Source organism: Palaemon carinicauda, chromosome 29, assembly GCF_036898095.1.
Source record: "Palaemon carinicauda isolate YSFRI2023 chromosome 29, ASM3689809v2, whole genome shotgun sequence".
In the NCBI taxonomy this organism is placed as follows: domain Eukaryota; kingdom Metazoa; phylum Arthropoda; class Malacostraca; order Decapoda; family Palaemonidae; genus Palaemon; species Palaemon carinicauda.
The window spans coordinates 77,799,013-77,822,696 of NC_090753.1; the positions used below are offsets into that span (position 1 = coordinate 77,799,013).

The 23,684-nt window shown below is 44.6% G+C and overlaps 1 protein-coding gene across 1 annotated transcript in view; it reads left to right on the forward strand.

Annotated features, from left to right (window-relative positions):
• Positions 1-2,444: 2,444 nt before the first annotated feature.
• Positions 2,445-23,684, forward strand: part of LOC137622279 (ATP-dependent RNA helicase DDX42) — a 69,255-nt gene continuing 48,015 nt past the window's right edge. Inside the window, exons 1-4 of the mRNA XM_068352826.1 lie at positions 2,445-2,545; positions 8,793-8,994; positions 10,409-10,544; positions 20,598-20,725. Of these exons, the coding sequence (XP_068208927.1) occupies positions 8,801-8,994; positions 10,409-10,544; positions 20,598-20,725 (458 nt within the window). The 5' untranslated portion in view covers positions 2,445-2,545; positions 8,793-8,800. The remainder of the gene's footprint in view (positions 2,546-8,792; positions 8,995-10,408; positions 10,545-20,597; positions 20,726-23,684) is intronic.

The following is a 23,684-nucleotide window of genomic DNA, read 5'->3' on the forward strand; positions in this document are numbered from 1 at the left end:
CTTTTTGGCTCTTGTTATGTATACTGTAAGATGTGTTTTATAGCACATGGGCGCTACATGTATAGAAAATTATATTGCTTCAGATTTCAGTGATTGATCATTAATTAAAAGTGTTGTGGCGTATGTTTCCTTTGTAAATTATCTCAAAGATATAATTCTGCTTATTTTGTACTGTCTTATTTTTCAGGAATTTTGAGCTAATCCAGTGTTGTGGATGATTTCATTTCCTTCCATGTCCGAGTGTTTTTTTATTTTTTTTTTATTCTATTTTATCTTTCTTTTTTGTTACCCCAATACTGATTGGTTTGGAAAGGTTGGTGTTTGTCCAAGAATAAAATGTGGATCTGTTTCATGCGTTTGTGTCAGTTAGAATAAGAGAATAGTTTAAAAAGAACATAACTATATTAGCTCTTTTAGATAGTTGCTTATTCTTCTGAGTGTTACAGCAATATATGAAAGGGAGGGTGCACAGGTGATGAATAATACTTGCAATGATCTTCATTAATGCTTTGACTATTTTGGTGATTATCTACTTTGTGTCGTATTTGTAATAAAGATTTTACAGGGAATAAAAAAAACAATATCGAGGTGCTATGAAATATTCATACTTAGATATAAGGTGTTGAAATTTGTCTGTGATTAAGAATAAAATTTGGTGGTAAGACTAAAGATTGGTGACATTGATAAATATCAAGGTGTTATTTTTTTATTGTAATATTTTACTGTAAAATATGGGTGTGGCAGTTGATCTATAAAGTATTATTAGGGTCAGTTTAAAGTATTATTGAAGGTAAAACTGTGGGTAATTATAATTGAATGTTTGGTCCATAGTACGTCAAACCCAACGATAACTTCCTATGTAGTACTTTGTGTAACTTCTAATAGATAGAGTTAAAGTAATCAATCCTGGTAATAACGTAGATAATTACAAATTTCTCAACAGAAACTCATCTAGCTATTTCTTTTCAATGGCAACGTTTCTAGGGGTGATATCCAGTGACTCTTATACGTTGTTTATTTCAGGAAATAGAAAAAATTCCAGTCCAGTGATACACGTAAGTCACGAAATCAAAATATTAATGTTTATAAGGATGTCACCAACGTTTCTTATAATGTTTTTCTCACACACTACGATAAACTCACTATTTGAATTTAGTTTTAGTTGTTTAATTGGCCTTCATACTGCTATCTCAGCAAAATATAATTAGCTTTTAGTTGAGGGATTATCAAATAATGCTTTTATTCTATCCAAATGATTAAGTAATTGTTTCAAGAATTACAAAATCAAGTAGGCCTACTTTTTACATAAAGAATAGCCTACATTTTAAGTAGGTCTGTATGAACTTATATCCTGATAGTCGAGAGCACTTTTCAGAACTGGTGTAACTATAGCTGTAATTCCGGACAACAAATCAGATATGTTAATGATTAGAAATAGAGTATTCTAGTGTAAGATGAATCGTTTTCTGTAATGAGAGAGAGAGAGAGAGAGAGAGAGAGAGAGAGAGAGAGAGAGAGAGAGAGAGAGAGAGAGAGAGAGAGAGAGAGAGAGAGAGAGAGAGAGAGAGAGAGAGAGAGATCGTTTGGAATCCCAATTACTCTTGGGCGTGCTGAAGATGAAAGAGTTTTAAACAAAACGAGATAAGCAACGACCTTTTTATTTGGCTGTAGTAAAAACTACTCTTTTTATGTAAGAAACATCAATTAGGCTACTTATAAACATTCCTACCTATTTATAGTGAACAATGCAATCGCACACATACATGTAAATAATTTTTTTCCCTCAAATTGTTCGACTTATAACACTGGTAATTAGGGTTTGTTAAATATGTATACAAGTGGGGAACACTTAGTAGGTCCTTCTTTCTTAAGGCAATTTCATGGACCATCTGGCGGACCTTACTTATTTGCTTATGGAATTATTTGAGAAATAATAGGTCTCGTAAATTAGGCTGCATAAGAGTGAAAGGAGGGCATATGAAATTGTCTGGAAGGCAGTTGGCTAATAAAATGGAGTTTATACGTAGGGCATTGCATCACGCATGCCTTAAATAAAATACATACCATGTTTATAGATAGCGCAAATTTACATTTTGCGCTACATTTAGCAATTCTTTTCGCTGATGTGACGTTTGTAAATATATATTGAAATTATACGTCATTCTAGATTAGAAATATCAAATATATATAACATATAAAAAATTATTTTACCAAGCATATATGAAGATATTGATGATGCAGAATTTTAAAACAATAACACCATGCCAAAAGATAGCGAATCACTATATGAATAGAAAAAGGAAGGAATTATATCATATTTCACGATATAGATAAATAATATGAGAAATTATTATTATATTTCACATAATTTACTTAAATCAAGAACATAATAAACTCAAATTAGGATACTCAGTGCCCCATGAGATGTATAGCAACTACAGCTAAGTAAATAGCGCTAAGCGCTCAACGCGTTTGTAAACAACCATTGATTCTCCATCGGAAACACGAATTTAACTCTTTACTATTTTGTATCATATTACCTTAAGTAAGTATTCATTTACTTTCTTTTTGGATAGTTATGGTTACCTTAGGAACTGTATTATACTCAGGTTTATTTCTGGTAGGATAAATAAGCTATTAGTACGTTGTTTACTTCACCGAAGCCAGACCAGTTGATGAATACATTCTGGGGATTGATGATGTATGCAATGTATTGGAAACGTGTAGACGTTTATAGTTACTGAAGGACTTTTTTTCACTGAAATATTGCCTACGCCTTTTCTTCCTATGTTGAGGCAATAATACAATGCATGTATATAGCCTAGTGGAGACTAGAAGGATATTAGCCCTAGGTTAGGATGGCCAGCAGGTCATGGTTAAAACTTAACCTAAATGTCGAGTTATTTGAGTAAATGGGATGTATGTATGATAGTGGCTACCTGTATGTATGACTATGGGGGTCAATGCCCCCCCCCATTAGATAAGTAGGAGTCTTTGTATATCAACGGCCGGTTCCTCCCATTTCGATGAAAAACTGACCAACTAAACTAAATTTTCCTCCCAAACCTAACCTACAAGCTGTGCCCTTAACTACTTACCTAATGGGGGGGGGGGGGGGTGGGGACTAACGCCCCCGTGCAATCCCCTTTCCTCTGCTATATTCTAAGTTAGCCGTAATCATACATACAGGTGGCCGCTATCATACATACACCTCGGTAAGTATGTAAAGACACGGCATGTAGGTTAGGTTAGGTTAGGTGGGGACGTTTAAGTTAGATGTTGTTCTTGTGTAGAGGTTTTCCATTAAAACATCTTGCGAAAGACAAGAAAATGGGAAGAAAATTCTCATTTTCTATGCACCTGGGAGGAACTGGCCTCTGATATACTAAGCCTGCGAGTAAATCTTTACCTGTTTACTGTCATTGTGGTGAATATATAATGGGGTGTATATACATATACATATATCCTTTGTTCCTACGCGTCGTAGTAACTCTCATCCTTTAATTAGAGAGATTGTTTCTGCGTGAGCTGGAATTGGTTGTTAAAGTTGTATAACAAGCGGTTATCCAGCTGGTGAGGGTGTGAGGCGAGGAACCCTGCCCCTTCTCCAGCCGAAGAGCCTTCACATTTGTTTCGGCCACTGTCATATACATATATACAGATAGATCCTGTCAAACTTATTAATTTTTGCATGAAGTAAGTGCCAGTTGTTAGTCATGATATGGAAGCCAGATGTTCATGATTGCCAAGGGAAGGGTGGACGCTTCAACCGGTTTATGGCTAAACCAGCTGTAGCTCTACACTCCTGTGCACGTTGTATAGGGCATGACTTTTTGTAGGCATTCCCGATTTCTAAGTGTAGATCGTGGCCTCCAGTGCAGTGGTAGGCTTACAGTCTGAAGGGGAAGAAGCATGTGAAGCATTTGTTGAGGTTGGACTGGACAACACCCAAGAAGACTCCGGTGTAGTCTTTCACTGTTTCTGTCTCCTTTGGGGTGCGACTGTTGCTGTTGCCCCTGTGAATACTCCCCTGGATCAGACCGTGAGGAGTACTCTGCAGGGGTCCAGAGTACACAGATCTACGTCGGCAAGTTTTTCATGTTTCACTTGGCCTTGGGGAACCCCTAGTGGTCGCTGCTCTCCTTCGGAGGCTGAAAGTTCTATGCCCATATCAATGCAGACTGCTGATAATGAGTTTGACCTAAGGAAGTCTTGGACTTCCTTAGTTTTTTCAGGTAGAACCTCCATGACTTTATTGACGGAGTTGCTAGCTAAGGTTTCCTTTTCCCCAGTACCCCCTGTGTAATTACATGTGTCTCAAGTATCCCTGTTGATGCCAGCAGTGAAGGCGTGGTGGTTCCCCCAGTGTCAGGAAGCCTGGCAGTTCCCCCTTAAACCCCCCCTAAATTGGATAAGTGTAGTAAAGTAGCTCCCGGCCCATCAGGTAAGATCCCGGTGTTGGGAGCCGAAGCCCCAGCCTGGACCAAAATTGGAAGTGTAAAGGTGAAGGAAAGGTGAGTGCTATCCCTGCTCCATGAGTTCCCCCAATCCTTGACATGGTTCCAGTAATCCCAATCCCTCTCCCTGTGCCTGTGGCTCATCCCTCATTGTCAGTGGTTGTGCCTCCTGTCCCACTTGTCGTGTGTCCTTGTAGGTGTGCTTTCCCCTCCCCTTGTAACAGTGTGTCCTAGTGCTGTGGCTCCTTTTCGATCAGCTTGTGTGGTTTCTCCCATCTGGGTAGCTTTGTTGTCGATAGGTGTGAGTCCTCCTCCTCCTCTTTGTCTTCCAATGTGGATTCCATCTCTTCTTTTGTGAAAAAGAAAGGGAAGAGGTGGAAGAAGTCCAAGAAGACCAGCCGTAATCGCAGGGATGGGCTCCCTGTGCACCAATTCTCTTTTGAGAGAGTTGAACAGCACCAGTGGGGTTCCTGGCCCAATGGGGGCTGGTGCATAGTGCTCAGCCCATGGCCAGAACTGGCTTCCCCAGATGGGACAGAAGTGTATGGCTCCATAAACTTTCTGTTCTAAGGTTGATAGAGGAGCTGCGGCAATCTCCATCTTCCTTCCTTCCAGGATGCTGGACACCCGCTCTTCCTTCTACCAACAAGTTGTCTTTCAGGTTAGTATACAGGATAGCACCATTCGAGGCAGTACTCAAGCGCATACGCTATGATAAGCCAAGATTATGAGGCGGAGGATTTTGTTCCCCATGCCTCAGAGCTGTGGTTGCCCATTTGCCCCAACCCGCAATAGCAGAAGTACCTGGTACTTCTCCTGCTTGTGCTAAGTCCCGTTCCAGGGAGAAAACGGTAGTACTCGTGGGGGAAGAGAAGAGTTTCCTGAGCATCCTGCCTGTCTTTCAGCCTTGGCGAGGGGTGAGGGTGCTTGAGGGCTGGATGTTTTGAGGACTACGGACCACAGTCCAGAGCCCGCTGAGGCAGACTACCCTGAGCCCAAGAGTTCCTTTATAAAGGTCCTTGCACTCTTTTGTGAGTGCAGTAGTCTGCGGGAGGCAACCGTGGCACTGCCTTCGAGGAGGACTTTAGTCATTGATTGGCACTTTGTGGCCCCTCAAAGATCAATGTCCACTTTAGAGTTACCATGGTTGGATCCCTTGGACTTACCTTGGATCGGGTGGATAATCAGATCTTTGGATCTGAGAACTTATTCTGGTCTAGCAGGTCAAGCAAGATCCTGTTGCCCCCACTTTATAAGCAACGGAGATTCTACGTGCCAGAAAACACCGCATCTGCACTTATGCAGGTTGACCTGTCAGTGGGCACTCTGACGGGGAGGGCGGGGCGCCTCTCATCAGAGAGACTCACTACGGAAGGTACTTTTTTCTCAACCTCCGAGTCAGTGGCTGTGGAGGGTTCCCCCTTAATCTCTCTCCATACTGTTACCTGGCTCAACCAGTGGTCAGGGGCAGTGACATATTTTGCAAAGTTGACGAGGTTTTCAACCCCTGAGACTGTGGAGAGGTACATGAGTCTTGTGCTATAGAGCGAGAAGATGTTCACTTTCCTGGCCCACTAGGTGGCAAACCTGTGGGTTAATTGGGTTTTGAAGAGATGGGATGCTGCAGTTTCTCATTTCTCAAAACAAGTTAACCCTGAGGTGGCATTGGCATTGCGGAACTTGTCGGTGCGGGGTGCCATATCTCTTCTTCCCAAGAGTTGAATGCAGGCAATGGTGGAATTATTGAGGAATGCTCTGCAGGACTCCCTGATCCATCATGCTGTTTCCTTCAAGGACTTCGGCCCTTCAAAAGGGGCAGCAGCCAAACCTTCTGGTTTGGCCAAGCCTGTAGAATCGAGATCGAAGAAGGACCCCATGTCTGCTTCGAGACCTCGGTTGTAACACCTGCAGCCTCTTCCCAAAATAACCTGTGCAAGCACCTTTTCGGCACTCCAACCTTGTCCTTCCAGGAAGGGTGGTGGTGGGAAGAGGGGAGGGAGAGGGAAACGCTGATGCTGGCGTTCCCCCTCTCCCATTATCAAGAGTTGGGTCATGCCTGTCTCTCCACTAGGTGACTTGGTAGGGACACATGGCCAAGTCTTAGGTCAATGGAGCATCCGACATATGTGAAAGTCACGGCCTTGCAAGCTGAGTTGGAAGAGATGTTGGAGGAGAATGCACTAAAAGTCTTTTGAGACGAGTCTGTAGGCTTCCACAGTCGACTCTTCCTTGAGAAGAAGCCAACGGGGGCTTGGAGGCTGGTCATTGACCTCTCTCCTCAGAACTTTTGTTCATCAAACAAATTTCAGGATAGAAGCTGTATGATGTGTGAATTCTTCCGTCAGAGAGGGAGACTTCATGCTTTTGGTAGACCTGAAGAAGATTACTTTCAATTGCCTGTTCATTATTCCTCTCAAAAGTAATTCTACTTCTCCTTCTATGGTATGGCGCACCAGTTCAAGACTGTGCTCTGGAATGTGTATAGCCTCCCAGGTGTTTACCTTGGTAGCCACTTGGGCCTACTCATGATAGATATGTCTACTGATGTATCTCGATGATTGGTTGATCCCAGCCTCCTCATAGAGTTTAAGACTTGGGTGATGAGAGAGTCTAGGCATCAGCTAGGACCAGAGTTCATGAAGTCATGGATGTTGGGCACCACCTTAACCTTCAGGAGAAACCTATCAGTGGGTCAAGTGTTGAAGGCTGGTGTCTGGAAGAGACAAAACACCTTCACAGTCTTTAACTTTCAGGTAGTATAGCTGGCCCTTCATTAGTCTGTCTTCCCCTCGCAGACAAAATGGTCAAAACTTTACAAGCTGGTTGGAGCTGATACTAAGTTTCACTTCAGAACACCATTCTTTAATTTGAAGGAAGTAACACTCTTTATCCTCCTGTAACAATCTGGTGGGTCTTAACCAACCCATTAATCATCATACTTGCTGTGTGATGTACTATTCAGGGGAAGGGATTCTCCAGTGTTGATCAAGTACATGTCTATCACTCTTTCATCCATATGGTAGAGAGATATGGGTTGGCAGTGGTCCTTGCTTTGCACCCATGTAGCTTGAATATTGATCACTTCCTGGGAAGAAATTGAAATATTTTGGTTCTAGGGGACTTCCAATCCATCAAGGAGTTACTCTCCCTAATTAAAGTTCGATGGTTTGTATGTCACGTAGGAACAAATCATGAATTTTTAAAGTATTATGTATTTGTTTTGGCACTATACTGTATACAAACCCTTACACTCTTTCCAGTGGAGATATATTTCTGCGATAGCTAAAACTAGCCGTAAAGCTTTAATACGGAGTATAACTACCCTCTGCTAGTTAGCGGAGGGGGAGCCGGGGTAAACCAACCACCCCGTTCACACCAGCACTAGTAACTAAATTTCGCTTTTTATTTTGGTTCGGTAGAGTAAAGATGTAGTCTTGCTCTCCTGTCTAAACCTTTGAACCGGTTAAAAAACTTTCCTCACATTTTCCTTTTCAGATGTGTTTGCCCATAGGGATATAAACCATGCGAGTTTTCCCCGGCATTGAAGGGCGCTGTTGCGGCACCTTCACGTTGGCCTTGGATACCGATACTTATGTGAATTTCTCTGCGGTGGATGCCGCGAACATGGAACGGGTGACAAAATGTTATTTGCAAGTCGTTTCATGGTTAGATTACCGGTTGGAGTCTGTGGGTTACCTCTTTGAGAGCGAGGACCAACCACCCCTCTCATACCAACAGTAGCCAAAACAAGCCACTTTTTATTTTGGCTCAGTAGAGAGTAGATGTCTTTCTTCTATGCTTTACTCGGTTTAAAAATTTTTAAAAAGAACTGGCCTTAAAATCCAATCTTTTCCTTTCTCTTGTATGTAGAGCATTTGCATTCCTATTATGAAAAATGCAGATTTATCCTGGCAGGGAAGGTCGGCGTTGTACCATCTTTATGTGTGCATGGAAAGCCCTTTGTCCTTCGTGCAGCGGGCACACTTGTACGCAGGAGTCTCCCTGCAATGTATGTAGGGAGGGGCCTCCCTCCCAAAGGCAGTTATTCAGCAGGCGCTGGAAGAAGAATGCAAAGTACTGTATGTGTAAAGAGCTTCGGGTTTGTATGGTTAGGAAAAATACAACTTATTTCCAAATTTGTCATATTTTCCCCCAGATTTTGTGGTCCTCAGGCATATGACAACTATTTATTATAAGAATTGTACTGTGCAAAATGATTTGAAAGATGACTTTAAGAATAATGTAATCAAGAAATACCTTTGATTTTAAAGAGACATATAAAACATGAAATTATATTATAAAATGTCATACACCATGTGGCTTTTTCATCTTTAGGCATCAACATGAGTTACAACCGTGGACGAGGATTTGGATTTGGGGGTTTTTCAATAGCAAAAAAACAGGACATTACACCACCACCTCCCAATGCCACACTCAGCAAGCATGGATATCATACCATGACTGCCATCAGCCAAAATGCAATATCGGGAGGTTGCGGGTATGGTCAGCCACGTAAGCGTCCGCGAGACGAGGATGAGTGAGTATTGTGCAGTAGTGTGTATTGATTACTGGTGAGCTACAGAAATCCTGGCCATAGATTTTAGTTATTCACATAATTAAACAAGAAAGAAGTGATGAAATTTTTGTATTGTCAACAGTTAAGTGATACCTCATGTTTAGTCATTAATTGGCACAAAGTCTTGAGAGTTAATTCAAATTACCGTAACTAAAAAACAGAAAAATACCTAAATACTGTGTAAACCCCATAATCAACCCCATATTGCTAATGCCTTTATTCATTTGAAGGTCATATTTATTTTTACTGTCATTAATTTACCCAATTTAAGTGTACAGACTTAGATAAAAGAAAATGTTCACTAATTTTTCTTGTTAATTCACAACAAAAAAGACAAAAATTGAAAAGGATTCAAGCTGAAATGACTTACCATGAGATATGACAGTACAGAATGTCCCAACTTACAAGCATTCGGAGATACAAACACAAATCCCACTAAAGATAATAAAGATAAGGTAAAGAAATACTTTATTAACCCTTTTACCCCCAGGCTTATTGGAAATTTCCAACCCTTAACCCTCAGGGGGTAATTTTTTCCCCAGCACATTTTGCAGTATATTTTTTTTAAATTGCTCTAACAGCCTTCATTTTTGTCATAGAGAGGTCAGGTTGTGTCTCATTCTCTTGGAAAATGCCTGAATTTTCTCAAAAAATTATCAAAAATATGAAAAAAAAAAAAATTTATAGCATTTTTTTGCAAGGACGTACTGGTACGTCCATGGGGGTAAGGGATGGCTTTTGTGAAACGTACCAGTACGTCCTTTGGGGGTAAAAGGGTTAAAACAATATTATGTTATTTAATACAGGAACCAAAATGACATTTGTAATAACCTGATATCTATTTCATATGAAACCCGACTATTTGTTGACTTTTGCAGCTGGAAATCATTGGCATGGGATTCAGGTTAGGCCTCCCATAGGCCAAAATTTAACTCACTAACAATTTGACTTACAAGCAGCCTCTTGGAACCTATTAAGTTTATAAGTAGCGGACCTTCTGTAGTGATATTTTATTTTCGAACTTTTAGAAATTATCTTTGAAACTGTTTATATGTATTTCAGTCTTAACCCTTTTACCCCCAAAGGACGTACTGGTACGTTTCACAAAAGCCATCCCTTTACCCCCATGGACGTACCGGTACGTCCTTGCAAAAAAATGCTATAAAAATTCAGGCATTTTACAAAAGAATGAGACCAACCTGACCTCTCTATGACAAAAATTAAGGTTGTTAGAGCAATTTTAAAAAAATTTACTGCAAAATGTGCTGTGAAAAAAATAACCCCTGGGGGTTAAGGATTGGAAATTTCCAAATAGCCTGGTGGTAAAAGGGTTAATTTATTTAATTATGAAAGCTTAATGCTATATATTTCCCAGGTATTTTGATGATGAAGATGAAAGTTTGGATGGGGCTTATCAACCAGCTCCCGGAAGCCCGGGTCCACAGAAAAATGAAGTAGAAGACTCGGATGAAGACCCACTCGATGCATTTATGGCTGGCATTGAGCAAGAGGTTTGTTGATATATGATTTAGATAAGATTTTTACATTTTTATTTTTGAAAGTAAAGAAAGCAAGTGTTCATAGTAAACAAGATTAATTTTTTCAAACCTCTTCCCATTTTATTTTATTACTTAACTGATGAAAAAATTCAGTAATCTTCGTTATGTGATGTTGTGAGTAATGTAGTTTTATACTTTGAGCAGATGTTAAAAATTGATATGTATTTCAAATTGATCCTTTCCATATACAAACCTTTTGTACTTTAGAATAGGGATGTGTCTTCAGCGAGGCTGGAACAGCTAGTTGGTTGTTAACAAGTGGCAAGGTTGGGAAATCCTGCCCAAATGTCTGTCTTTGTTTTTTAAGTTTTGTTTTAGAATGTGCTCCTTGTAAGTGGAAGCACACCAGAAAGGTAAGCATTTGATCAAGTGCATTTTTTTACTTTGAGGATATAAATCTTTCTAGACCCCATGTGTTGTGTATCTTTGTGAGTGGATGACTGTAAGTAGCCCCTCCCTCTATGGATTGGTGTTCTTGCTCTTCCGATCACGAAGACAACAAATTCAGAGCGTAATTTGTCTCATTTCTGGGTAGTTTCTTTGCCTCTGAGGGAGTTACCAGATTTTGAATGAGCATCACCTGGACCTGCATGTCCAATAATGAAAATCATTCATCTGGTGGAAACACGTGGCATTGAGTGTTCCCTGTGTGGTGCTGTAGTGGAGTATCAATGAGTGTTCTAGTGCTTCACTTATGAAAACAATCTCAATGTAGTGGGTTGTGTTGCAGTGAAGGAAGCTCTTGCAGTTTCCTTATCTGAGGGAGCGCAGTTATTATTGGTCACCCAGATCATGACTCCCCTCTGACAACAAGGAAAGATATTTGGCAAGGAGATGTTCTCTCCTTCTTCCTCCTCCATTCTCCTTGTTGGACACTACTGCCGTGAGAAGAGGAAGTAGTATTTGCTTGGGAAGGCATTCTGCTTAAGTGTTTTTGAACTTTCAGTATAGGAATCACTCTCATCCTTCGGAGGGGAGAGAAATTACACTACTCACTAACTGGTACCTTCGGGGTCATTCGTGCAGAACATAAAAGCCAGCGTTACTGTAACCTCTGTTGTACTGGGTATAGATGATCGCTCCTACTCAGACCGAATTCCAGCATTATATGTCAGGAAAGGTTGGGGCTTATGCATTCACCTTTCCCATTTCTTTAGTGACAGAAGAGGACTGTGCCTTACTCTTGTGAACCCCTCTATGCTAATATAGATCTCACTCATTGACTGGTAACTATAAGGTCAGTTAGTGATCATGAGCCTTTAGTTACAGCCACAGCTGTTTTATGAGTTGCAGGTTAATGGTCTTACTCGAACTGATCTCCAGTACCGTATGGTGGGCTGATACGAGTATCATTCGTAATACCAATCTCACACATTGTCCTGTGCCTTTAGGGTCTGTTAGCAATCATGAGTCTGGTGTAACAATGACTGCTGTTCCAGCAATTGCAGATGAATGGTTCTAGACAGACCAATCTCCCGCACTTTTCGGTATGTTGATAGTTGTATCGTCCATGCTACCTCCTCATGCTGTTACCAAGTATAGCCTATAGAGCTCACAGACCGACCAGTACCTATGATTTGGGTTATTGATCGTGTGCCCCATTAGCTTCTACTTCCTATGATTAGATGTTAGGATGGTGTTGAAGTCGCCCTCTTCTCTCATGTACGAGACTAGGAAGGATGACGTGTCCAGGGAAGAAAAGAACCCTCCAGTTTAGTTCTAGGAGACTTTCTCCCTATCTTAAAGGATAAAAGGTTTATGTACACTAGGAACAAATAACAAATTTTAAAAGTAATTTTTATTTTTCCAAGTTTTCAACTTCAGTCTCCCCTATCAGTCCTAGGCCTAAGGACCAAAGTAGCTTTTCTGTGACAGGCAGGTGGACAGGGGTTCCCCTTTGTGCTAACTGTCATTACCAACGGCATTATTCAATGGTCCTTTCAGTGCTGCTGAAAACATATCCTTATTTTAAAGGGCTCAGGTTTGGATAGCTAGGAAATATACAATTGTTCCGTAACCGAAATACAAACCACGCTATTTACATAGGGTTTACTTTCGGCGTAGCTGAAATTGACGAGCCATTAGATTTTTAACGAGGGTTTACTACCCCCTGCGCTAGTTAGCAGGGGCAGGGGAGGGGTAGCTTGCTACCCCTCCCCCCTCACACACCGGTGAAATGTCTCTCTTCACTTTTGGCTCGGACAATGTACAGACGTGTCTGTCTTCGTCCTTGCTTGGCAGCCATTTTATGTTTTGTCTTTACTTAATCACTTACTTTTCTTATACTCTATATATATGTAAACATATTTTCATGTTTATGTATATATATGAGTATAGAAATCAGTAAGTTTCCTTTTCAGAGTTCGTGCTTGTGTGTGTAGTGTACGATATCCCCGGGGAGCCCGCCGGCAGTGAAGCCACCACAGTGTATTTTCATGGGTTGCGATCGAGTTTGACTACGGTCTCTCTCTCTCTCTTGAGGTCGTTCACCCTTTACTACGTTCTGGGTAGCTTCCTTCCCGTGTCGGGTGGGGTTGCTACGCCGTACATTTTATCTCAATTATTTTTATGAATCTAATTGTATTGGTTAACTTTTCAGTTTTTGTAGAACGCTTCCTTTCGGGGTTTTTCGTTCTTACTTTAGTGAACATTCATATTTGAATTACATAATTATAATTGTTATAATTCTGTGTTTGTTACAGCTCTCCTTCCCCGTGAGTGTAAGTGGAGTTGAGGACAAATGCCTGTTGTGTAATTCTTGTGTTCTTTTCCCTCGGGATTCCTCTTCGGAGTCTTCCCGGGGGAATGAATGTTAACTAATTACTTTTTATTTTTTCACAGTTAACAATCTAGTTTTCGTTTGTATAATATGACAACGAAGCGAGCTGTCTTGTTGGGGCCTGGGGAGTCTGCTGTTGCTGCCTCCCCTATAGGGGCATGTCTCCTCCTGGAAGTGCTCCTGTGACGACTGACAGCTCTTCAGTTCATCTTAGAACTCTCAGGAGGCTCGCCTCCTTGGGTGGGTAACTTCCCTTCCGAGGGAAGGTTCCCTGTCCAGGCTTGAGTTTTTTCCCTTCGGGGGGAACTTCTCTTACCTTAATTTTGTTCTTGGTCCTCCGGCGGTTATGCTCTTGGTGCTGAGCGACCGCTTTTGTAACCTTGCTCAAGGGGCTGAGCGGTTGCAAGCTCGGGCCTTAGAATTCGTGCGACTATGCTCTTGGTGCTGAGCGGTCGCACCTGCAGCTACGCTCAAGGGGCTGAGCAACTGCAGGAGCCCCTCTTCGGAGGATTGCTCTTATAGGTCACTTGCTGACCCATCTCTTTTACGAAGTGTTCCTCTCTCGTTCGCGAGGGAGGACACTCATAGAGACTCCTCTTCGGAGGACTCCTTCTACTGTTGTTGCTGAAGGCACAGTCCCCTTCGGGGGGCAGCTGAGCCCTACAGTCTCTCCTGCGAGTGCTTCTCCCCCGGGGGGGAGTTCACCACAGAGACTCCTCTTAGAAGGACTCCGTCTGCTGTTGTTGCTGTTGTTGCTGAAGGCTCAGTCCCCTTCGGGGGGCAGCTGAGCCCTACGGTCTCTCCTGCGAGTGCTTCTCCCCCGGGGGGGGGGAGTTCACCACAGAGACTCCTCTTTGGAGGACTCCTGCTGTTGTTGCTGTTGTTGCTGAGGGCTCAGTTCCCTTCGGGGACAGCTGATGCCAACGGTCTCTCCTGTCAGTGACTCTTCCCCTCGGGGGAGTTCACGATCAGAGACTCCTCTTCGGAGGTCGGAGGGTGTTGCACCTGTCTGAGGTCGTCTTCATCTTCATTCGACGTTCTCCGCAGAGGACCCTCCTCGACGAGTACCGGCCGTTGCAGCTGCTCTACTCCTGCCAGACCTTCTAGTCTTCATCTCCATTCCTGGACACAGATGTGCAGTGGGCGCCAACGCATCCCGTTTTCAATGGGCACCGGTCCCTTCGGGGCTAAGGGGCTTACAGTATTCCATGGTGTGGGTAAGTCCCTTAAGTGCCAGGTTTTACCTGCGTGCCTACGCAGTACTGTATTCTCCAGCGCTCGCCTGCTGTGGACCACGATCTCCGGTAGCTGAGTTTCGCCGTAGATCTTCTTCCTGCGCGCCAGCGCTCACCTGTGCTTCGAACCTTCTGTGCGCCAGCTCTCTTCAGCTCGCCAGCGCACATCTGCGCGCCCTTTTCTGCTACGCGCCAACGGTTTCCTGAATGCCCACGATCGCCTGCTTGCCGGCACGCATCGGCGCTCCCCTTCCTGATGCACCTGCGCGCCTCCTGATGTGCGCAAATGCACGTGACGTGCGCGATGCGTGCCAGCGTTCGCCCTCACGCCCACGATCTGCCAGATCTGGGCACAGGCAAGAAGATTTCCTTCGCCTCCTCGCCGACGATCTTCTCTAGTCTCTTACGCGCTAGCGTTCTCCTACGCGCTAGCGTTCTCCTTCGCGCTCGCGCGATTCTTCGCCTGCGCGCAAGCGTTTTGAACGCGCCATCGCGCCTTCACCCGCCTACGGGCCATCGCTCGTCAGCGCGCCATCGCCCGCCTACGCGCCATCTCCCGCCTACGTGCCATCGGTCTCCCGGCCGCCTGCGCTCGCCCGCGCGGCCGCGCACCCACGCACACCCCCTGTTCGCCCGCCTGCGAACCAACGGTTTCCATCGCGCGTGCGCCAGCGTGGTTCCCGCCAGTGAGCCATCGCTCGCCAACGCGCCGTCGCTCGCCTACGCGCCATCGCTCGCCTACGCACCATCGAATTCCAACCACCAGCACTCACCCTTCCAACCGCGCTCGCCCCCACCTGCGCTCCCTCGCGCACTTTCGACTGCACGCTCTCACGCCCACGCGCCTGTGCGCCCGCACCTACGTTCGCCCTCGCGCGAACCAATGATTTACCATCGCGCGAGCGCCAGGGCGATTTCGACCGCGATTCCCGTCGGGTTTTCGCAACGCGGGCAACCTGACAAGTCTTCTGGAGCGCATACTTCCAGACCACGATCTTCACCCCGTAAACACGGAGCATGGCACGTGCAAGAGCAGGAAGAATCTTCAGGGAGGTCTGAGCAACATTCTTCCCCTTTTCAAAACCTGGTTTAACTCTTCCTCTCCACCATTCCGTGGTAGGGGCTTACCAGGGAGTTTTCTTTCGAGAAATTCTCCTCCCGGCAGGGGGTGACTGGTCTACCTCTTCCTCTTCACCATTCCGTGGAAGGGGCTTACCAGGCATTTCCCTCTCCGATTGTGACCCGAGGATTTGTACAAGGAAGCTCCAGGAAGATCTTGGGAACTTTCCTTCTCTCGGGCACAAGCACCATTGCGTTCCGTCGCCAAGTTTCGAACATGCGGACAAACTCGATGTTGTAGCATCTAGATGCAGTGATCGAGGGCTTCCTCTTGGAAGTCCCATCCGTGGATATCGGCAAACTCAGACACTCTTCCATCCTTGGGAAGAGCTTGTTTGAGCCCAAGGATGTGGAATTGGACAGCTGGTGTGTGTGGAGTAAGTCGAATCTCGATTCACTCCTCCAAAAGGCGCTTACTTCCAGACCCTGCAAGCCTCCGACGCCTTATCATACAGCCTCGTCAGCCTAGGTCATCGGAACCGACCCCGGCAGCTAAGACAAGGTGTACAATAGCAGCCCCCTCCTGTCAGGGACAGGTAGGACGGGAAGTCCTCCCGGGGAGGCAATAATCCTAGAGGGAGCGGCCGAGTTCGCAAACTGTAGGATTGGCAACCCCCCTTCAGGTTTCCCGCTGGGGGGATGCCTATGGTTACTCTTTCAGATAGCAGCATCCCGGTGCCGATTCCTGCACGATCTACGTGATTAGCCAAGGATATCGCGCCTCGCACTTAACATCTCTACCTCCACTGACAGCGAATCCAGTGAAGCTGAGCTTCTATTCCATGGGATTGGCAAGGGGTTAGCCCTTCGGGCAGAAGGGGCCATGCTCTAGAAGAATGCCCTCCAAAGGGTCGTCGACGGCTTCCCCCCCGGCTTCTTCGGTCGATCCTTTCTTGTAAGGAAAGCATCTGAGACGGGAGTCCCCGTCATCGACCACTCAGCTCTGATCAAGGTTGTCGAACAAACTTCGTTCAGTGTGGAACAGCAGTATCGATCAGGCTTGTAGCGAGACCACAAGACTACATATGCCCTGGATCGGAAGGACGGGTACTTCCAGGTCCCATTCCATCCTTCTTCCAGGAAGCACTTGGAATTCAGCCTAGACAACAGATGTACCAGTTCAAGATGCTGTGTTGCGATCCCGCCACAGCATCGCAGGTTTTCACCAGAGGACTCACCCTGATATCCTCATGGTCACTCAGGAGCAGGCTTCCGCCTCCTTCGCTTTCTTCGACACCGAGACAAGCTTCCGGGACTTTACCAAGATCTAGGGATCATGGTAATTCGCGAGAAGCCCTCTCTGCTTCTACCACAACATCTGGGTTATCTAGCCATGATATTGACTCCTTCTCCAAGCCTTCCCATCAGTTGTCTGTGGCAAGGCTGAGGAGAGTCGCAGAACCTTTCCTCAAACGAGGAGAGCTTTCAGTCCTATCTTGGTTACAGTTCCTAGGTCTCCTTTCCTCCTTGACCCGTCTAGGTTCCTAACGGTCGCCTCAGGATAGGTTCCCTGTTAGGCGGCCCAAGTTCCGATGGAATCAAAGGAACGATTAACCAGACTTTCTGGTCCCTATGGGACCAGCGGAACGATTAGACCTGCAATGGGGGTTGACCTACGGAAACCTCTTGCAAGGGAGTGGATCTTCTCGTCCTTCCTCCGCATTTGATGCTGTTCTCGGACTCGTCAAAAAAGGGGGGGGGGGCATGTTCTGGTTCAGGCCTATGGTCAGGACGTGAAGGGTACCTCCACTTCAATCAGCTAGGATTAAAGGCCGTAGTCTGGCCCTTCTACAGATCTAACAGATCCTGCCGAGTTGCTCCGTGAGCAACAACTCCACGGTTCTGACGTGTTTCGACTAGCAGGGAGGTACATTTTCATACATTCGCATCTTGCAGTAGAGATACTGAGATGAACCGAAGTTCACTCAATACCTCTATCGGCTCGCTCATTCCGGGCAGAGGAATGTTCTCTCCGAAAAACTGAGCAAAGACTCACAGATAGAGAGTACCTGGGGGTCTTTGGCCCTTAGTAACCAGTAAAGTCCTGACCTGGGGGACCTGCTCACGACAGCCTGGAACTTCGAGCTGCCGCTGTACTACCCCCCAGTCTCAGACCCCAAGACTCTTTGGCAAGATGCCTTCCTATAACGGTGGGACAGCATCGACGCCTACGTCTTCCCACCATTGTGTCTGTTGAGAAGGGGGCTCAACGAAACCAGATTCTCGATCAACCTATCGATGACCCAGAGAGCTCCGCTGCGACTTTACGCAGAACGGTTTCCGGACCTTCTGCATCCCCTGGCGGAACTCCCGGGAGAGCTTCTTCCACGACACAGGCTACTCAGACAACCACACTGCAACACCTATCACAAGGTGTAGCATCGCTTCGGCTTCACGCCTGGAGACTATACGACACCTCCTCGCAAAGGGGCACCCCGCAACAGTTGCGGAGCGAAGGTCGCGTCACCTGCGAAAGTCATTCGCAGGGGTCTACCAGGCGAAGTGGAGAGTCTTCTGTGGTTGGTGTCGTGGGAGAGGTACCTCTCCCCTTGATGCCTCTACTCAAGCAATAACGAAGTTATTGGTTATCGGCGGGAGGAAATTCGATTTCCGCTCTCGGCAGTGAAGCCTATCGCTCAGCCTTACCCTGGCCTTCAAGCTGAAAGGGAATAGACATTTCCTCCCCGTGGGATCTTTCTTCGCTCATGCGAAGCTACAAACTTACCTGCCTCCAGTCGGAGTGAGTCCTCCTCCATGGAACATGGTTCGGGCTCTTAAGACCCTTAAGAGATCTTCTTGTGAACCATTACGTCAGGCCTCTAATCGTCGCTCGTCTTGGAAGACTATGCTCCTGCTCGCTCTGGCCTCGACCAAGCGTGTAAGCAATCTTCATGGTCTCTCGTACGACTCCGCCCTTTCAAGAAGATAGGGAGAGGTAACATTCAGGTTCGTTCCCGAGTTGGTTACTAGACTCAGGATCCTGGAGTCCCGGACCCTCGGTTCGACTCCTTCAAGATTTTGAGTGCCCGTTCTGTAACAGATGACCCAGACCTTCTCCTACTTGCCAGTGAGGAACCGGAGGGGTTATCTTTAAGAACAGATGCTGTTCGTCCTCAGGTGCAAGCCCAGTTTGGGAGCACAGGAAGGACGCAGGGGAAGGTCACCAAGTATGCCTTTTCAGCCCGGATTCAAGGCCATTCATCTCGACCTGAATCCAGACCCTCCCCCGTCACGTCGCCCTACAGCCCACAATGTCAGATACATCGCAACGTCCCTGCCCTTCAAGAGGGACTACTCTGTGACGCAGGTGCTACAAGCTGGAGTCTGGAAGCGTCTAGCGACCTTCGCAGCCCACTTCCTGCAGGACGTGACCCACAGGAGTATCGATACGTTTCTATCGCCCTGTGGTGGCTACACAACAGCTGGTCTAACCTCAGGCTCCCTTTTGGACAGGTAGCAGAAGGTTGAGGGCATTGTTAACGGGTTTTAGACTGCATGAACGGAAGAAATATGTCTGGCCCTTACTTCTTTCTTCATCCTCCCCTCTCCTGGGGAAAGCAGCATCCTGGTCTCTGCATAGCTGACCTCAAACCTCTGCAGGTAAACCATGCTTCCTTGTGTTCTGAGTATTAAGATAATACTGTCGCGTCCCCCATACCCTGACGAGGTGGTATTGGGAACGTCCTTACCTAGAGTTCCGTCTAAGAACTCCAGGTCAACTGCCTAGGACGAGCCACACTTTATTCCTTCACACACAAGCTTATGTAGGCCACAGGTTCCTTACAGAGCAAGGAACTTGTGAGGTGCAGGGACTCCTTTTCTCGAGTGCGGCTCACTCGGATTCTGAGTCCCCGGGTAAGCCAAAGCCAGTAAGGCTGGGGACTTTCCACCCTTCCTAAGGGGTAAGTCACCCTATGTAAATAGCGTGGTTTGTATTTCGGTTACGGAACAAATGACAAATTCGGAGATAATTTGTATTTTTCCTAACCATACAAACCTTAGCTATTTACACATATTTGCCCGCCAGCCCTGTCCCCCAAGACAAGTCCTACCTCTAAGTGAAGTGAGACATTTCACCGGTGTGTGAGGGGGGAGGGGTAGCAAGCTACCCCTCCCCTACCCCTGCTAACTAGCGCGGGGGTAGTAAACCCTCGTTAAAAATCTAATGGCTCGTCAATTTCAGCTACGCCGAAAGTAAACCCTATGTAAATAGCTAAGGTTTGTGTATAGTTAGGAAAAATACAAATTATCTCCGAATTTGTCATATTACGTTACTTTTAAAGTTTAATATACAGTATTGGATTGTTTATTGCATACTATATCTGCTGTAGTTAAAGATAAACTCCAAATGCAGTAACAATCAGTAATTTTCACCAGCTCAGTTAAATGTATGGAAGAAGGGAAGTTTGTCATGTTGAATAACTTTGTTTGATAGAAAATTTAGGTTAAAAGTGAACTCAATGGATAATAGTTATAGTTTACTCATTTTTGCCATGTCTTAGGCTTTTTAGAGTGCAGTTCCTCCTTTTAGAATCCAGTACAGTACAGTAATATTAGTGTTTTGTCATTCTCTTTTGAATTTATTTATTGAATTTCACATAAATAGTGAAAAATAGTTGTGATTTGTGGTAACATTTGTAAAGCATCTTTCTTTACTGAAGGCTTGGATTAGGATATTAGCAAGATGGAATATAAACATCAATTCCAGTGTAAACAGGAAGTTTTTTAATTATGTTTATAGATGTAGTGCAAAGTTTACCTTGAGATTAAAGAAAGTGATCTGCAGTAGAAGTTATTAATTGCTATCAATGCTAGAACTCCTTTGCGTGAGAATTTTGGTCTACTTTTTTTTCCCTTGTGGATGTTTGACAGGTGAAAAGAACAAAAACTAAGGGCGCCGAGGAGAAAAAAGAAATCAAAGGAGTTCGAGACGACATTGATGGGGAGGACGATGAAGAATCTTATTACAGATATATTCAAGAAAATCCAAATGCAGGAAGGTAAAAACTAAAAGTAGTGTCGTAGAGATACGCAAAGTGTAATATCTGTGCTCCAGTGTCATTTGCCCTTGTTTTCTACAGCTTTGCCTTGTTTTCCAGCTCTTTTTGGGAGAACTGATTTTCCACCAAAAATTTATAAATTGTAATTACGGTGTTTACATTTGGTGGGCATAGTCAACTACAGTACTGAGTTTTTATGCCATGTTTTCCTTCTTTTAGACTAAACGTGAAATGAGTTCTCTCCACTGTCATCAATGGCCATTTATCTTAAAATTTAAAGGCCTTCCTACTGGTCTCATCCGACTACTGTATTGTACTTCCAAATCTGCTACTCTTTGGATTTACTACTCCCTATCTCTATCCCTTCTCATTTGTTAAAACCATCTTGTTCTTTAAGCTCTCAGTTTGATATTAATGGGATTATTTGGTTATCATTATGATCTTATACTTCATGGGTTAAGTAGTCTGAAAGTGAAGCCTCATAGTTATAGAATATTTTTATGAATAGTACTTACCTGGAAGTTATATATATATATAGCTGATATCTCTAAAATCGGCAGAATTTTTCAAAACGAGGCAACCGCCTTGTGGTGGTTGGGAGGTAGGTGGTAACACCCGTCACAGGGTGGTCCAAGGAATCATTCCCGTGTCTAAGACTTCAGTTCATCTCTGTCGGCTGGATCGAAAACATCGTCGGTCCACCATTGAGAGTTTTTCGAATCATTTTCCCTTCTTCGCTTTTTTGGACTTCGTTTGGTGAAGTACACTGATTTAGGGATTTGGCAATCGTGTTTTATTATTATTATTTACCTTGTTTATCATGAGTGATAACTTAATTTTCGTGTTTGTGCGAGTAATGTATGGAAGGTGAGGTTACCGAAAGTGTCGGTTGATCCTCACAGTTTGTATGCAGAGGTTTTGTTTGTGCACTATATTTTAGGTGCAAAGTTTTTAATCCTGATGACGGAAATACGTTCCGGCAACTCTATGACGTCACAGTCGTGTGACGTAATCTTCATGTATGTCTTTCAAATTCTCTTTTATTTGTTTTATGTAAAGATTGGGAGGAATTCCACTTATATAAGTTTTTTAACTTTTAATGTAAAATTTTAAAGAAAGATTTGTCCATTTGGTATTCGTTCTTTAAATCATCGATCTAATTTCTTAAATTAAATAGAACTAGCGTATGGTTGATTTACGCTGTTACTCATTACTATCGGCGCAGTCCCAACATGCCTTGGTAGCATTCTTTTCGATATGGGAATTAAAGTGTTGGCTATTATACTCCAACAACAACGATATGGGAATTCTAGTTTTAGTAGCATTTTCATTTATATGTTTACATTTATATATATAGATACGTTATTGCTATATCTGTTCTTTTTATCATTACAACTCGCTTGTTTTTGAAAACCCTTTGAATTAATTGTGGATTACATTTGTTTTCCCTTTTTCTGTTCATTTTAATTTTTAACGTATAACTTTCCCGGCGTTTGTATGTAACTACCGGGTAGGTATTTATGACATTTAATTTTACCGGTGGTTATATGTAACTACCGGGTGAGTGTCTTCAACATCTATTTTTAATCTCAACTCTTGCCCGGTGGTTTTTTCTTTTTGTGACCGCCGGGTAAGTATGTTTGAAAGTTTATTTTATTATGGAAATGTCAGTTTAATATTTTATAAAAATATTTTGTTACAGTTTATATAGCAAGTACTAGAGACGATTTTGCTTTCTCATTCAAGCCCGTGGCAGAAGAATAAGTTCTCTCACAACGGGCAGGACAAATTATGGTTTTTTGTGTAAGAGTTTAATAGTGCAAGTTTCAGTGCGAAATTAGGCATTGGATTCTTTCAGCACAGTGGACGTCGTTTTCCTAGCCTTAGACCTCTTCCAAGCTCCCCGGCCCACAGGAGAAGGAACGTCGATCGGCGAAAGGAAACGAGAGGCGTTAGCTCACGAGCAAACGCCCTCGCGAGCGTTCCTGTTAACGTTCCCAAGAATGCTCGCCCTTGCCATGGGAAAGCAAAGAGCGTTGAACGTTAAGATTCTAACACTGCTTTTAGAGTTTTGCATTACATCACTTTTGATTTTAATGGTAATACTTTAAGTCATAGATATTCGCTGATAATATCAATGCTTACAAACCATCATTGACTCGGTTTTTGTCCCAGAGCGCCAGTCGGCCTTATGAACCCTCTGGTCGGAACCGAACGCGCCGAGCGGCATAATGAATATCATTTTGCCTTAACGCTCGGCGCTAAGTCTTTCAAGACAGGACGAATGCAGCCTCGTCTTTCAGGGTGAATGCAGCCTCGTCTTTCAGGACGAATGCTGCCTCGTCTTTCAGGACTAATGCAGCCTCGTCTTTCAGGGCGAATGCTGCCTCGTCTTTCAGGACGAATGCAGCCTCGTCTTTCAGGGCGAATGCTGCCTCGTCTTTCAGGACTAATGCAGCCTCGTCTTTCAGGGCGAATGCTGCCTCGTCTTTCAGGGCGAATGCAGCCTCGTCTTTCAGGGCGAATGCAGCCTCGTCTTTCAGGGCGAATGCTGCCTCGTCTTTCAGGACGAATGCAGCCTCGTCTTTCAGGGCGAATGCTGCCTCGTCTTTCAGGGACAAATGCAGCCTCGTCTTTCAGGGAGAATGCTGCCTCGTCTTTCAGGGCGAATGCTGCCTCGTCTTTCAGGGCGAATGCAGCCTCGTCTTTCAGGGCGAATGCAGCCTCATCTTTCAGGACTAATGCAGCCTCGTCTTTCAGGGCGAATGCTGCCTCGTCTTTCAGGACGAATGCAGCCTCGTCTTTCAGGGCGAATGCAGCCTCGTCTTTCAGGACTAATGCAGCCTCGTCTTTCAGGACGAATGCAGCCTCGTCTTTCAGGACGAATGCAGCCTCGTCTTTCAGGACGAATGCAGCCTCGTCTTTCGGGGCGAGTGCAGCCTCGTCTTAGGGGAGAGTG